The sequence below is a fragment of the Nematolebias whitei genome, chromosome 18 (assembly GCF_014905685.2).
Source record: "Nematolebias whitei isolate Nwh7 chromosome 18, NemWhi1, whole genome shotgun sequence".
Lineage (NCBI taxonomy): Eukaryota > Metazoa > Chordata > Actinopteri > Cyprinodontiformes > Rivulidae > Nematolebias > Nematolebias whitei.
Window position 1 is genome coordinate 14,522,238 of NC_056515.1, and position 14,410 is coordinate 14,536,647.

At 43.2% G+C, this 14,410-nt stretch overlaps 2 protein-coding genes across 2 annotated transcripts in view; one reads left to right on the forward strand and one right to left on the reverse strand.

Moving 5' to 3' along the window:
- The window catches only part of LOC119425050 (set1/Ash2 histone methyltransferase complex subunit ASH2-like), an 8,992-nt gene extending 1,748 nt beyond the window's left edge, over nucleotides 1–7,244 (reverse strand). The window contains exon 1 of the mRNA XM_037692576.1: nucleotides 7,164–7,244. Within this exon, the coding sequence (XP_037548504.1) occupies nucleotides 7,164–7,244 (81 nt within the window). The remainder of the gene's footprint in view (nucleotides 1–7,163) is intronic.
- Nucleotides 7,245–9,596: 2,352 nt separating this feature from the next.
- Nucleotides 9,597–14,410, forward strand: part of LOC119425051 (synaptic vesicle glycoprotein 2C-like) — a 73,832-nt gene continuing 69,018 nt past the window's right edge. Inside the window, exons 1-4 of the mRNA XM_037692577.1 lie at nucleotides 9,597–9,730; nucleotides 10,188–10,469; nucleotides 10,516–10,779; nucleotides 10,829–11,181. Of these exons, the coding sequence (XP_037548505.1) occupies nucleotides 9,597–9,730; nucleotides 10,188–10,469; nucleotides 10,516–10,779; nucleotides 10,829–11,181 (1,033 nt within the window). The remainder of the gene's footprint in view (nucleotides 9,731–10,187; nucleotides 10,470–10,515; nucleotides 10,780–10,828; nucleotides 11,182–14,410) is intronic.

Below are 14,410 nucleotides of genomic sequence, written 5' to 3' on the forward strand. Positions count from 1 at the left end.
ACCGCAGCCACAGCCAGGCAGGAAGACACCCAGGCTGAGTCCACCCCTCCCCCCCTCCCCCCTCCCATCTCCCCAGTTGAGCGCCATTGCCCCGGTCCCACGACCCCCCCATGCCCCCAGCCCCGATACCCCCCACATCAACCACGATGCCCCACGGGACGAAATCAAAGGGGTTTAATCACTTCCACTACGGGTTGGAGCCAATCAAAGAAGCCCAGAGAGATTGTTCTGATGTGGAGGTACAGGCTATCTCAAGACTGATGTAATCCAACATAAGGTCTTTATACTGTTTAATACTAAGAGTATTTTTATTTTTCCAATTCATGAGTATAGTTTTTTTTGCTATACATAAAGCAGTAAAAATCATGTCCATTGACTTTGTCTCCAAGGTGACATCATCTAAGTGGCCCAATAAGCAAACTGACGGAGAGAGTGGAATATTACATCTCAGACACTTTGATAAGTCTTCACATATCCGGCACCAAAACCTCTGAACAGGTGGACAGAACCAAAATGTGTGGATGTGATTGTCAGGAATATTGTCTGTACACTGTGAGCAAACATTAGATGATGTGAAACCCATCCTGAACATCTGTTGACCTGTGTAGTGTACTCTGAATGATTTTGTATTGTATTAATTGTAAATTGGGGTTTTTAATCATCTTAAAAGTTCTTAGACATATCTGAGACCAGAAGTTTTGGTCAAAGTTGACTGACAAGTCTGTCTCCCATTTTACAATGGGAAGGGATATTGATCCATCTATTTTAATGAGTGTCCGGTAAACCTTAGATAGAAATTTGGGAGGGTTAAGATTTGGGAATTCTAATACACTTGTTGGTATTTCAATTCTAGTGTTATTAAGGTTAAATTTATTTTTGTTATAGATTTAATTTGTTGATATTCTAAAATTTTATTCTTATCAATCCCATATTGTGTTATTAATCTGTTAAATGCGATATAGTCTACTTCCTCATACATATGTTCCAAATATTTGATTCCTTTACACCTCCAACCTGGGAAGTTTATCATATTATTCTGTTGTAGGATGTCAGGGTTGTTCCAGATGGGTGTACGTCTGCATGGAATTAGTGAAGACTCTGTCATTTTAAGAAACTCCCACCAAGCTGTCAGAGAGGAGCTGATATTGATGCTTTTAAAGCATTCCTGTCGTTTTATGTTTGAGCTAATGAATGGAAGGTCCGAGATCATTATATTATTGCAAAGTGTCTGGTTCTACATCTAGCCAGGGTTCATCAAGGGGTGTGTGTTTTATCCATCTTGAGATGTGTTCTAGCCTGTTGGCTAGAAAGTAATAATAGAAATTGGATAGCTCTAGTCCTTTATCTTTGGTCTTCTGTAGTGTTTTTAGTTTAATACGTGGGGGGTTATCTTTCCAGAGAAATTTAGAGATGGAGGAGTCCAGGGATCTAAACCAGTCAGATGATGGTTTATTTGGGATCATTGAGAATAGATAGTTTATTTTAGGCAAAACCATAATTTTTATTGAAGCAATTCTTCCCATGAGAGACAAGGGTAGAGATTTCCATCTAGCAAGATCATCCTCAATTTTCTTTAAAAGTGGGATGTGGTTTAGTTTTGTTAAATCTGCCAATCTAGGAGAGACTTTGATACCCAAGTACGTAATATTCCCTGACTGCAGTTGTGTAGTAAGTGAATTGTTGAAATAGCAATTAATTGGTAGAACTGTGGATTTTATCCAGTTTATAGAGTAATCTGAAACTCTTAAAAAATAGTTTATCAATCCAATAACCTGAGAGAGGGAGGTTTGTGAATGCTGGAGGAAGAGCAACACATCATCAGCATATAGACTGATTTTGTGCTCTATGTTCTTGCATTTTATGCATTTAATATCTGTAGTTTGCCTGATTGCTGCGGCTAGCAGTTCAATGAAAATAGCAAACAATGAGGGGGAGAGTGGACATCCCTGCCTGGTTCCCCTTTGCAGAAGAAAGCTAGCAGATATTTGATTATTTGTCCTAATGCATGCTGATGGGGAAGTGTATAATATTTGTAACCAGTTTGTGAAATAATTTCCAAAACCAAATTTTTGCAAGGCTGCAAATAAAATTTCCAGTTAACTCTATCAAAAGCTTTTTCTGCATCTAGAGAGAATATTGCAGTTTCAATATTTTTACTGTAAGAATAATCAATTAAATTAAATAATTTAAATAAGTAATTAAATAAGTGTTATTTTATCCAGGAATTTATCAATTTCATTATCTGATGGGTTTATCTGGGGTGAGTATAAAGCTTTATAAAAATCTCTGAAAATGCTGTTTATTCTTTCAGGATCATAAACTGTATTCCCCAGTCAAGTCTTTAACACCATGAATACTTGTTTTTTTCCTTATTTATTTTTAAGCTGTTTTGTTAGAAAGCTACCTGATTTATTGTTCTGTTCAAAGTTTTCTTTTCTGAGTCTTTGTATTAAGAATTGAGTTTTTTTGTTAATAAGTTCATTTAATTCTAATTTTGCTTTACACGTTTTCTCCAGCATGTCTTCATCTTAGGAGGCTTCTAACAATTTAATGGTTTCTTCTAATTCCTGAATATGTTTATTTTCTTTTTTCTTCTTATGTGATAAGAAGGAAGTAGAGTCTCTGATTATTTTACTTCTCATCACTGCTTTCCCTGCCTCCCAGAGAACAGATGCTGATGTTCCAGGCAAGTCATTATACTCCAGATATGAAGCCCACTCTTCTGTAAAATATTTGATCAAATCTTCATCTTCAAGCAATGATATATTAAATCTCCAGTTTATACTTTTTGGGATTTCTTTTCTGTTTGCTAGAGTTAAACAGACAGGAGCATGATCACTGACAGCTATAGGGTGTATCTCAGTGTTCGAGATGTCCATCAACAACAAGCTGCTGACTAAAAAATAATCTAGCTGAGAGTAAGAGTGATGGACAGGTGAGAAGAAAGTATACTCCCTACGGTTCGGGTGAAGAGATCGCCATGTATCGCAAAGTCCATAATCACTCATGTACTGTTTAACTATATTTATGGACTGCCAACAGTGCTGAGTTCCTACTCTACTACATCTGTCTAATTCTTCATTTAAACCAAAGTTGAGGTCACCTCCAAGTATAAGTGAGCAATCCAAGTGATCAGACAATGCTGAGAAAAAATCATGAAAAAAAGAGGTGTCATCAACATTTGGGGCATATATGCTGACAATACACAGCTTGTAGTTATTTATACAAAGTTTTATTATTAAATATCTACCCTCTGGGTCTGTAACTGTGTCTAGTACTGTAAAATTAACATTTTTGTGTATTAATATTGCCATTCCCCTTTGTCTTGAGTTATAGCAGGCACAAAACACATCAGGAAAGTCAGGTGATTTAAGATCATCTGCAGTTGTAATAGATTTATGAGTCTCTTGTAAAAATACAACATTTGCCTGTAATCTTTTAAGCTGGTTTAAAATTCCCAATCGTTTTTGCTGAGTACTGGTTCCATTGACATTCCAAGTCACAAACCTTAATCAGTCAGAGAGTCAGAGTCAGAGATTCTTTATTGTCATTCGCACCTCATGTGGTACATGTGGTGGAGCGAAATTATGTACACAGGGTCCCAGTTACATCCAACAATAAAATGTATAAGAAAAACAGTAATAACATCTAAGAAATGAACTAAGAAAAACATCAACTAAATATACACTAAGCACTCATAACATAAAAACATTGAACATCAGCACAAACATGAACACGAGTCTGTGTGAGCGGATGTCCACGCATGAACACATCAACATTTAAACAGATCAGCAGCAACATGATGTGGTTTTTCACAGTGATTATTCTAGTTAGAGATTCATGAGTCTAACAGCCTCAGGGTAGAAGCTGTTCCTCAGTCTAGTGGTTCTACACTTAATGCTCCTCAACCTCCTTCCTGAGGGGAGTGGGGCAAAAAGTGTGTGTGCTGGGTGAGTGGGGTCCTTCATGATGCAGGTGGCCCTCTTCCTGCATCTGGAGGTGTAGATGTCTGTGATGGTGGGGAGGCTGATTCCAACAGACTTCTGTGCAGCCTTCACCACTCTCTGCAAAGCTTTTCTTTCTGCAGCTGTGCAGCCTCCATGCCACACGTTGATGCTGGAGCACAGGATGCTCTCCACTGCACACCTGTAGAAGGAAGTGAGGACTGAGCTTCCCAGACCAGCTCGCCTCCGCTGTCTGAGGAAGTAGAGTCTCTGATGAGCTTTCTTGATCAGGCTGGTGGTGTTGTTGCTCCAGCTGAGGTCGTCATTCATGTGTACACCCAAGTACTTGTAGCTGGAGACCACTTCCACCGCAGATCCTGTTATGTTCAGGGGGGTGTAGATGTTTTTGTTCCTTCTGAAGTCCACAATCATCTCCTTTGTCTTCTTCACATTGATGTGAAGGTTATTCTCTTTGCACCAGATCTCCAGGTGTTCCACCTCTTGCCTGTAGTTGGACTCATCATTGTTTGTGATGCATCCCACCACCGCTGTATCATCTGCAAACTTTACAATGTGACAGCCTGGATGGGTAGCTGCACAATCATACGTGAGCAGAGTAAACAGGAGGGGGCTCAACACACATCCCTGAGGAGAGCCAGTGCTGAGGGTTATGGTGGAGGAGGAGAAGTTGTGGATCCTCACTAACTGTGGTCTGTTTGTTAAGAAGTCTAGGACCCAGTTGCAAATGGAGGGGCTTAGTCCTAGTGTGGATAGTATGTCCATCAGGGTTTGGGGGTTCATGGTGTTGAAGGCGGATGTAAAGTCCACAAAGAGCATACAGACGTAAGAGTTTTTCTGCTCCAGGTGGTTGAGAGCAGTGTGGACCACAGAGGAGATGGCATCCTCTGTTGATCAGTTCTCACGGTATGCATACTGATGAGGGTCCTCGTTGATGTTGATGGTTGTTTTGATGTGAGTCATGACCAGTTTTTCGAAGCATTTAGCAACTATCGGGGTGAGGGCCACTGGCCGATAGTCATTCAGACCAGTCACTAGCTATGTTTACATGCGCAGAATTCTTTGACCGGATTGAAATGTGTTCTGTTTGAATAATTCAAATGTATTGTTTACATGGGCACAATCTGTTCATGATGAGCATTTACATGCAGTGGGCTTTGTTCTGAACAGCAGTACTGACATGCGCAGAGTGGTAAACTCTCCTTAAAAAAAAACACTGAAGAAGAAGTTCTACTTCCGGGTAAACGTAAACAATCCTGAGCACCCAAAGTGGACCCGCAACAGGTTTTAATGATGGTGGAGACGTTACTGCACTCCCTGACTGAGCTACAGGTAATATAAATCATTTTGAGCTCTTTAAAAGTTTCTAGTAGAAATGTTGTGTCGCTCACCGACCAGTTTTACTTCCCTGACAAGCTAATATTATTAGCATTAGCCAGGCGGAAATGGCAAAGTCGCACATGCGCAGTCAGGTCAGTTTTTCACCATCAGATAAAAACGAACGGATCAAGCGTTTACATGCGCACCGATCGGGTTTCGGATCGGCGTAAACCACCCGTTTCGTTCTGATCAGAAATTATAACGGATCGCGCCGAATACACAAAAAATAACCCGAACGGAGTGTTTACATGACACACTTTTATTCCAACCGGCCATTTGATCCGGTTACTTATGGCCATGTAAACATACCCACTAAGCTTTTTGGGACTGGGATGGTGGTGGCAGTCTTCAGGCAGGTGGGAACTGTCTCCAGGGTAAGTGAGGTGTTAAAGATGTCTGCCAGCACCTCACAGAGCTGATCAGCACATTCCTTCAACACTTTTCCGGGGAAGTTTGTCTGGGCCAGTTGCTTTGTGCGGATTAATCCTCCTGAAGGTACTCCTTACTTCGGCTGAGGTCACGCTGAGATGCTCTTCATCCGGTGGTGAGGTGAGTCTGGTGCTGGGTGGTCTGTTCGGGTCTTCAAAGCGTGCATAGAACTTGTTGAGAGCATCAGGCAGAGATGGGTCTTTGGGGCATTGTTCGCTCCTTCCTTTATAATCTGTTATGCACTTAATGCCCCTCCACATTAATGTGCCCATAGTTGTGCGTGAGTAGCTAAAGTTGACCAGCGCATGTCACCATAGAGACAAATAGATCCAACTAAAATCAGAGTTATTGCTTGAGATTGCCTGTTTAGATGTTTAGAAACACACAGTGATGTTTGAAGTGGAAAGATACAAGAACATCGAGTAGAAGCTGGGTGTGAAAGAAGTTGAAAGATATAAAGTTCTCTTGTGTGTGTGCGTGTGTGTGTGTGCGTGTGTGTGTTTTGGTGTGCTTGTGTGTAAATGTTTGTTGGGTGGAAAAGAAGAGAAAAAGACTGATGAAGTGATGTGGTAACAGATAAACATAAAAGATAAAATAGTAAAAATAATAAAAAAAATAAAAAGGAAAAGAGAGGAAAAAAACAAACAAATTAACAAACAAACAAGAAAAAGAATAGCTTTGACACTGTTCACCACCACCAGTGCAGACACCTTACCAAGTTGTGCTTTACATTTTATTTACAAATGCCAGTTAATTTACCTCCAGTGTTACAAGCGTTAAACCAGGACTATTCAACTAAACTGCCCAGGGGGCCACAGTTACTGAAAGCCAAGCGCTCAGGGGTCCGATATCCACCAGTTATCATTAAGTTACATTGTTTTATAGTTAAAACTCTAGTTTCGTTTTAAGAGTGAACCCATTGGTGGACCGAACTTAGCTCACCTGTGGGCCTGACTTGGCCCGCGGGCCGTCAGTTGAACAGCCCTGCTTCAAACTAACCTGTTCCTTTTAATAAAGCCATGGAGTGACGTCCCGTTCCATGAACAGCTGACCATTAATATAAAGTTTATCTACAGCCACCGTAGCTCTGACACTCTCAGACATGTATTTCTTCCTGATTGGAAACAAAACTCGCCTCCGATTGAGGATCTCTTTAGGAGATTGATGGTTAACACTGAAGTCCGTCCCACGCAGCTTTTGTTTAAAGTGCTCAAATTTAGCTATAATTGGTCGAGGCCGATTGTTATCGGGCTTCTTACCTCCGAGCCGGTGAACGCGATGGAAAGTGATGTTTTTTACCGTCTCACTTGGGAGTTTCAGCTGATGTTGAATAAACTTACGGATTGTAACTTCAGCATCCTCCTCTGCTCGTTCTGGGATCCCAGAGAAGACAAGATTGTCCCGCATGCTCCGAGCTTGAATGTCCAGGATGGACCCCTTCATTCTCCTGTTCTCTCCGGACAGCTGCGACATCTTCTCGGTGAGTTCTTTAACGTTACCCCTCAGAGTTTGGTTCTCTGCAGCGAGCTACGCCACCTGAGCTTGGCTGAACTCTAGGGACTCCCTCAGTGCTTGAAATTCCTTGTGGAGAACTTCCACCAGGGCCAGCCAGGCATCTAAACTGGTTAGCTTCTTGTCTATAGAGCCCAGAATATCAGTGAAGCTTTTCTCTGGAGAGGTGGACGTGCTGGTTGAGCTCTCCGAACGTGTGCGTTTAGGAGTTGGTGTGGCCGTGGATGCGTGTTTTTTTGTGGTTTGCCCATCACGATGTTGTTAAAACACTCGTCCACGTAACTCTCCAGAATGTCCAAGGTTTCCTCGTCCAGTTTGGTTTATTGAAACAATATGAAGAGGTTATTATTAACAATATTTATTATGCTTGATTGTAATATATTGGCTTGTTTTACCTGAGTTGAATCGTTTTGTTTAGCAGTATCCTGCCATGTTACTTACGCAGCACAGCTCTCACGTGATCTCAGCAGCTCATCACCAGGTGCACCCCCAACATCACGCTTGGAAAACAGCCTTTGTTTTATCTTTGCTGAAGGGAGATGACCCCACCTCACTGAAAAACTATCGACTAATTTCCTGATGCATGCTCAGGTCCAGAGGACAAGATTTAACTTTTTTTTAGATATCGACTAATTTCTAAACTCTGCATTTTAGCCAAGGTTCTACAAAAACTGATAAACTCTCAAATCAAAAAGTATTTGGACTCTTTTAACATCTTACCTCTCCATCACTCTGGTTTCAGGAAACAACACAGCACAACGACTGCTTCACTGAAGGTTCTTAATGACGTTGTTGAAGCACTGGATGCTAAGGATTATTGTGCTGCATTCTTCTTAGACCTGTCGAAAGCTTTTGACACTGTGGATCATAACATCTTATGTCATAAGCTCTCAGAAACTGTTTTATCAGCTCACACCATCGGTTGGTTCACTAACTATCTCTCAGGCCAGATGCAATGTGTTAAACATAATAGTACTTCTTCCAGTTATTTAACAGTCAACAATGGTGTTCCACAAGGCTCTGTCTTAGGACCCACCCTCTTTACGATCTATATAGGTAATGTAGGTCAGAGCATCCCTGATGTATCTTTACATTTCTATGCTGATGATACAGTTGTCTATTGTTGAGCTAAAACAGTTGCTAAAGTTTTCCAGCTTTTGCAGTCCGCTTTCGACATCATCCAGTCATATTTGTTCTGTCTCAAGCTTATCCTAAACTCCGACAAAACCAAAGGATGCTGTTTTCAAACAGGAAGTCGGTCCCAGCAGTTCTTCGTTGATTTTATCCTCGAATGGTGTCCCTATCGAGTTTGTCAATTCCTACTAATATTTGGGTATCTTGGTAGATTCGCATCTCTCTTTTAAGCTCCACGTGGAAAACTTGGTAAGGAAACTGAAAGTTAACTTGAGTTTCTTTTTCAGAAACAGATCCTGTTTAACTCTGAATGCTAAGAAACATCTTATAACTGCAACTTTCCTTCCCTCCATTGACTATGGTGACATTATTTATATGAATGCTCCTACAAGCACCCTGCAGATGTTGGATGTTGTCTATCATGGTGTACTAAGATTCATAACTGGCTGTAACTACCATACCCACCAGTGCACCCTATATTCACTGGTTAACTGGACAGCATTAACTTCACACAGACTCTCTCACTGGTGAATTTTCATCTTTAAATCACTTCTTGGTCTGTTGCCTTCATACATCTCCTCCTACATATCACTGCGTGAGTGCAGCTACATACAGCGTGTGCTCTCAGGACATTATTACATGCAGTGTTCCCTCAATGCGGACTGAACTAGGCAAAAGGGCCTTCTCCTACTCCTCTCCTGTTTCCTGGAATATCTTGCAACGAGATCTGAAGCTCTCTGCTTGTAAGGATGGTCTGTTTCATGGGTTTAGTCCCATCTTGTTTTGTGTTTTTTGTCTTATGTCCCTCTTCTCAGTTTCTGTTTTTCTATAGGGTTTGTGTTTTCCTAGTGCATGCTTCCATCTAGTGTTGTGTGTCAGTTCCTGCACTCCCTGGCTTCCTGGTTTGTCATATTCCCTGATGTGGTTCAGCTGTGTGTCCTCACAGGTGTTTTGTCTCGTTTGTCACTGTATATAAGTCTGTGTCTCTGTGTTAGTCCTTCATCCTGGCATTGCTTCCTGTCACCTTGGTCCTCTGCGTTTCCCACAAATTATGTAAGTTTGCTGCCCCGTCAGCTGTTGTTTTGTTATTATTAATAAATTATTTTAGTCATCTCCTGAGTCCTGGATTGTCTGCCTGCACCCCTGGGTTTACCCCTCACCAACCATCATTACGACATAATGCCAGGACCAAGCATAAACCCAGCAGGCAGCCAGTTCATGGCAAATCTTTCAGATGAGGACCACCAGCTGTTGGAGAAGACTATCCAAAAATATGGGGACACTGTGGCTACCTCTAATGATCTGGAGGAAAGGTGGGTGGTCACAGAGGATATGATTAATGAGTATTTTCGTCTCCCTGGACTGTGTGACTCTCCCGGCATGATGGTTTTTGGACAAACTACTGAGAGAGAGGACCAGGCTGGAGTCCCGCCGCCTACAGTCAGCTGCTTGGTCCACTTACTGTTCTAACCCTTCATGTGAGTCACCTGGAGGATCTGTGCCTCTCCTTGCCTCTGTTCAAGAAGAGCCCATCATCAAGTGGAACGGGTTCCAGACCGAACCTGTTCAGAGGCAGCAAAGTTGCAGCCCTGAGCCTGAGATCCTTCCGTCGCCCCTCCTAGTGGAAGAAGAAGAAAGGAGGGCACAACTCGGGGAGAGTCACCTCACACAGACACACAGGTCCCTGTACCAGAAATCTGAGGGTGACATTAAACCCAAAGAGGAGCTTGGGCTCACTTCTGATCCTTGTTCACACCCCCACCGGCATAGAGGTCGAGGGCAGAAAAGGATCAGAACCGCTGAAATCCTGATCCTTCCACCATCCGAGTCCCCACAAAAGCAGTCTGAGGAGCTGGGGAGAATTTCTACGGTCGGACTTTACCTGAACCCCTGCTTGCCTACAGAGAGCCCCGAGCCTGCACACATGTCTCCAGTGTCTCCAGCATCTTCAGTGGCCTCGACGTCCACAGAGGTTCCCAGGTCCACCGACGCCTCGACGTCCATAGAGGTTCCCAGGTCCGCCGACACCTCGATGTCCACAGAGGTTCCCAGGTCCGCCGACAGTTTCCAGTGGTCTCTACACCTCCTGCGGCCCCAGTGGTCTCTACGCCGCCTGCGGCCCCAGTGGTCTCTACGCCTCCTGTGGCCCCAGTGGTCTCTACGCCTCCTGCGGCCCCAGTGGTCTCTACGCCTCCTGCAGGCCCAGTGGTCTCTACGCCTCCTGCGGCCTCAGTGGTCTCTTCGTCTCCTGCGGCACCAGTGGTCTCTTCATCTCCTACGGCACCAGTTTTCTCTTCGCCTTGCCTCGGTTCATCGTCTTGTCCAGGCGCATCGCCTTGGCCCTTCGCATCACCTTGTCCAGGCACCTCGCCATGGCCCTTCGCATTGCCTTGGTCCCTCGCCTTATCCAGGCACCTCGCCATGGCCCTTCACATTGCCTTGGCCCCTCACCTCGCCTCATCCAGGCACCTCACCATGGCCCTTCGCATCGCCTTGGCCCCTCGCCTCGCCTTGTCCAGGCACCTTGCCATGGCCCCTCACCTCGCCTTGTGCAGGCTCCTCGCCGTGGCTCCTCGCCTCGCCATGGCCCCACGCCTCGCCTTGGCCCCACGCTTCGCCTCGGCCCCAAGCCTCGCCTTGGCCCCAAGCCTCGCCTTGGCCCCAAGCCTCACCTTGGCCCCACGCCTTGCCTTGGCCCCATGCCTCGCCTGGGCCCTTTGCCTCACCTTGGCCCTTCGCTTGAACTGCTCCAGCAAGATGGACGGTCTTCCAGCCTCTTGCCTGGACTTTTTGTGTTTTTTCTTTTGTGTGTACCTAGTCCCCTTCTTGTGTTCCCTTGTGCCCTCTGTCCTGTTTCCCCCCTCCTCCCACCCAAGTTTTTGGGGAGTGGGTTTCTGGAGGACTTCTGGAGACATCCTTTAAGAGGAAGGTACTGTAAGGATTGGTCTGTTTCATGGGTTTAGCCCCATCTTGTGTTGTGTTTTTTGTCTTATGTCCTTCTCAGTTTCTGTTTTTCTATAGGGTTTGTGTTTTCCTAGTGTATACTTCCATCTAGTGTTGTGTGTCTGTTCCTGCACTCCCTGGCTTCCTTGTTTGTCATATTTCCTGATGTGGTTCAGCTGTGTGTCCTCACAGGTGTTTTGTCTCGTTTGTCATTGTATATACTGTAAGTGTGTCTCTGTGTTAGTCCTTCGTCTTGGCATTGCTTCCTGTCACCTTGGTCCTCTGCGTTTCCCACAAATTATGTAAGTTTGCTGCCTCGTGAGCTGTTGTTTTGTTATTATTAATAAATTATTTTATTCATCTCCTGAGTCCTGGATTGTCTGCCTGCACCCCTGTGTTTACCCCTCACCAACCATCATTACGACACGACCTTGACCTTTTTAAGTTGGCTTTAAACATCTGCTAAGTTCCTGGGAAAAACCAATCCAGACATGTTCCTGTTATTAGTTTTCTACATCACCTTACAACCTAGCTGTTTTTTGTTATTATTTTTAATACCATCTTATTTTCACTTATTATTCTCAATTTGTATACATCCTTTATTGTCTATTTTTGTCATCACTCTTTGTTAAAATCAGGTCTCTCTTGTAAATAAGGCCCCCAGGCTCAATGGGATTAAATTGTATAAATAAAGCTTGAATTAAAGAATTTATCACATTCATACACCAATGGGACACACATCAGAGGCAATGAGGGGTTCAGTGTCTTGCCCAGGGACACTTCGGCATGTAACTGCTGGTGGAATCGAACCCCCAACTCTTGCATTGGAGGATGACTTCTATAATCACTCAGCCACAGGCGCCTCAAAATTGTATTAGAGGGTGTGAAAAACAAAGACTGCATAAAGTGCTTTATAGAATCCTCTGTAATGTTAAATATCAGACAGCAAAAGTTGAGAATTGATGCAAGTTTCTGTGTAAAATATTTCTTATGTTGCTTCCTGTCTTCTTTAGGACTCCTTCGAAACAAAATCTGACAAAGAGAGGACAGAGTTTGGGAACAGCATCATTCAAAGATTCCTCAACTGGCAGGTCTGACAATCCCCAATAGTTTATTTGCTCCTGCTTATATTGCAAACATAAGCATAATAGTTTCACATTTTTCCACTAAAATCTAAAAATTTAAGTCTAAACTTTTAAGTGACTTTATTCATGTTTCTACAGTCCAATCAGTGTGTGTCCATTGTAGCAAAGTATGAAAATATCTGCAGAAAACATTTGAAGCAGAATCCCTGTGATGACATCTTTATTGACTGCAAAGAGTAAGTTCACAGTTCTGCCTGATTTTATACAGAACATTTTACGAAAACTAAGTGATGTGTGTTCAATATTAGAGACCTACATAAATACCTCAGGGAAGAGCCTTTCATCCAGTACTTGGACAGCATGTACTATGACCGTTTTCTACAGTGGAAGATGCTGGAGAGGTCAGTGTGTGTGTTGGAATGTGTCTTAAGATCCACATCAACAAAAAAGTCCCACGTAAAGCCAACTGCTTGACAGATCAAGGGGTTGTGGTTTGTGCCACATGCAGATATTGTCTGGGTATTTAAAATAAAAACTAGTACTTGATGTAAAAACAGACTGTTTTCTTCTTTAAGGCAGCCCATCACCAAACACAATTTCAGACAGTACAGGCAGCTGGGGAAAGGAGGTTTTGGAGAGGTAAGACTTAAATATTTTCAACATTTTTGAAAATAATGTACAAAATGTAAAACTATGTATCCCACATGTATCCAAAAAGCGTTCAATACAAAAACAACTGGACTTTATTTGTAACAGAAGACGTTTCACTCCTTATCCGAGGAGATTTCTAAATTCAAAGAGCAGTGAGGGAGGGATTCAGGTTATAAGGCTGAGTGAGATAAGACACACACACATATGTAGATTGGCAAATCACACCTAAACACCTTAACAGTAGGGGTTTCTTAAGGTCTTTGTTACTCTAATTCACAGATGAGCCCCCTCTGTTCCCATCAGGTGTGAAAACTGGCTGGGAATCAGTCTTAAAGTTGCATTACAGGTTTTTGAAAGTGGACATCTGAGGCCTCCTCTTCTATTAAGAGATGTTTTTTCTCTTTTTACATAAATTGCTTCCTTCACCCCCCTCTCAAACCATCTGTGTTCTCGGTCCAAAATGTGTACATTTTGGTCCTCAAAACAATGTCCCTTATCTGTGAGGTGGAGGGGAACAGCTGAGTCTTGTCCAGAGGAGGTGGCTGTCCTGTGTTGAGCCATGCGTCTGTGAAGAGGCTGTTTATCCAAAAAAGTTCAATCTGGTCCTCTGGACATTAAAAAAAAAAAAAAAAAAAAAAAAAAAAACAAAGCAAAAAAATCTAGAAACGTTTCGTCTCTCATCCAAGAGACTTCCTCAGTCTGAGGTGCTGTTTTCAGCTCAGTCTCTTAAATAGCACCTTCACAGAGTGGATCAACCAGTTTGCTGCTGACAACCAAAACCAGCTGATCACATGCTCAAGAAGGACCATCAGCCTAACAATGGGTCATTAGCACACTGATGGCTGTTTACTACTCACAGAGGGCTGAGTGATACTAGCAATCACAGCATTGTAAGAGGGGGACAGTTGAACCCGGAGGCCTCCACCCCTGTTTAATGATGGACGATTTCTTTTCACAAAGATGGCCTCCTTTACTCCTCTCTCAAACCATCGTTCCTCTCTGTCCAGGATGTGAACATCTTCATCCTTGAAAGAGTGACCACTGGCCTGGAGATGAGTGTAGACCGCAGAATCCTGGCCTGATGATGTTGATCTTCTGTGCTGGGCCATCCTTTTGGCCAGTGGCTGTTTAGTTTCCCCGATGTAAGACTGATCACAGCCCTCCTGACACTGAACAGCATACACAACATTACTCTGTTTGTGCCGGGGGACTGGATCTTTGGGATGAACCAGTTTTTGCCGTAATGTATTTTGGGGTTTAAAAGCCACTGGGACGTTATGTTTAGAAAATAAACGTCTCAGTTTCTCTGATACC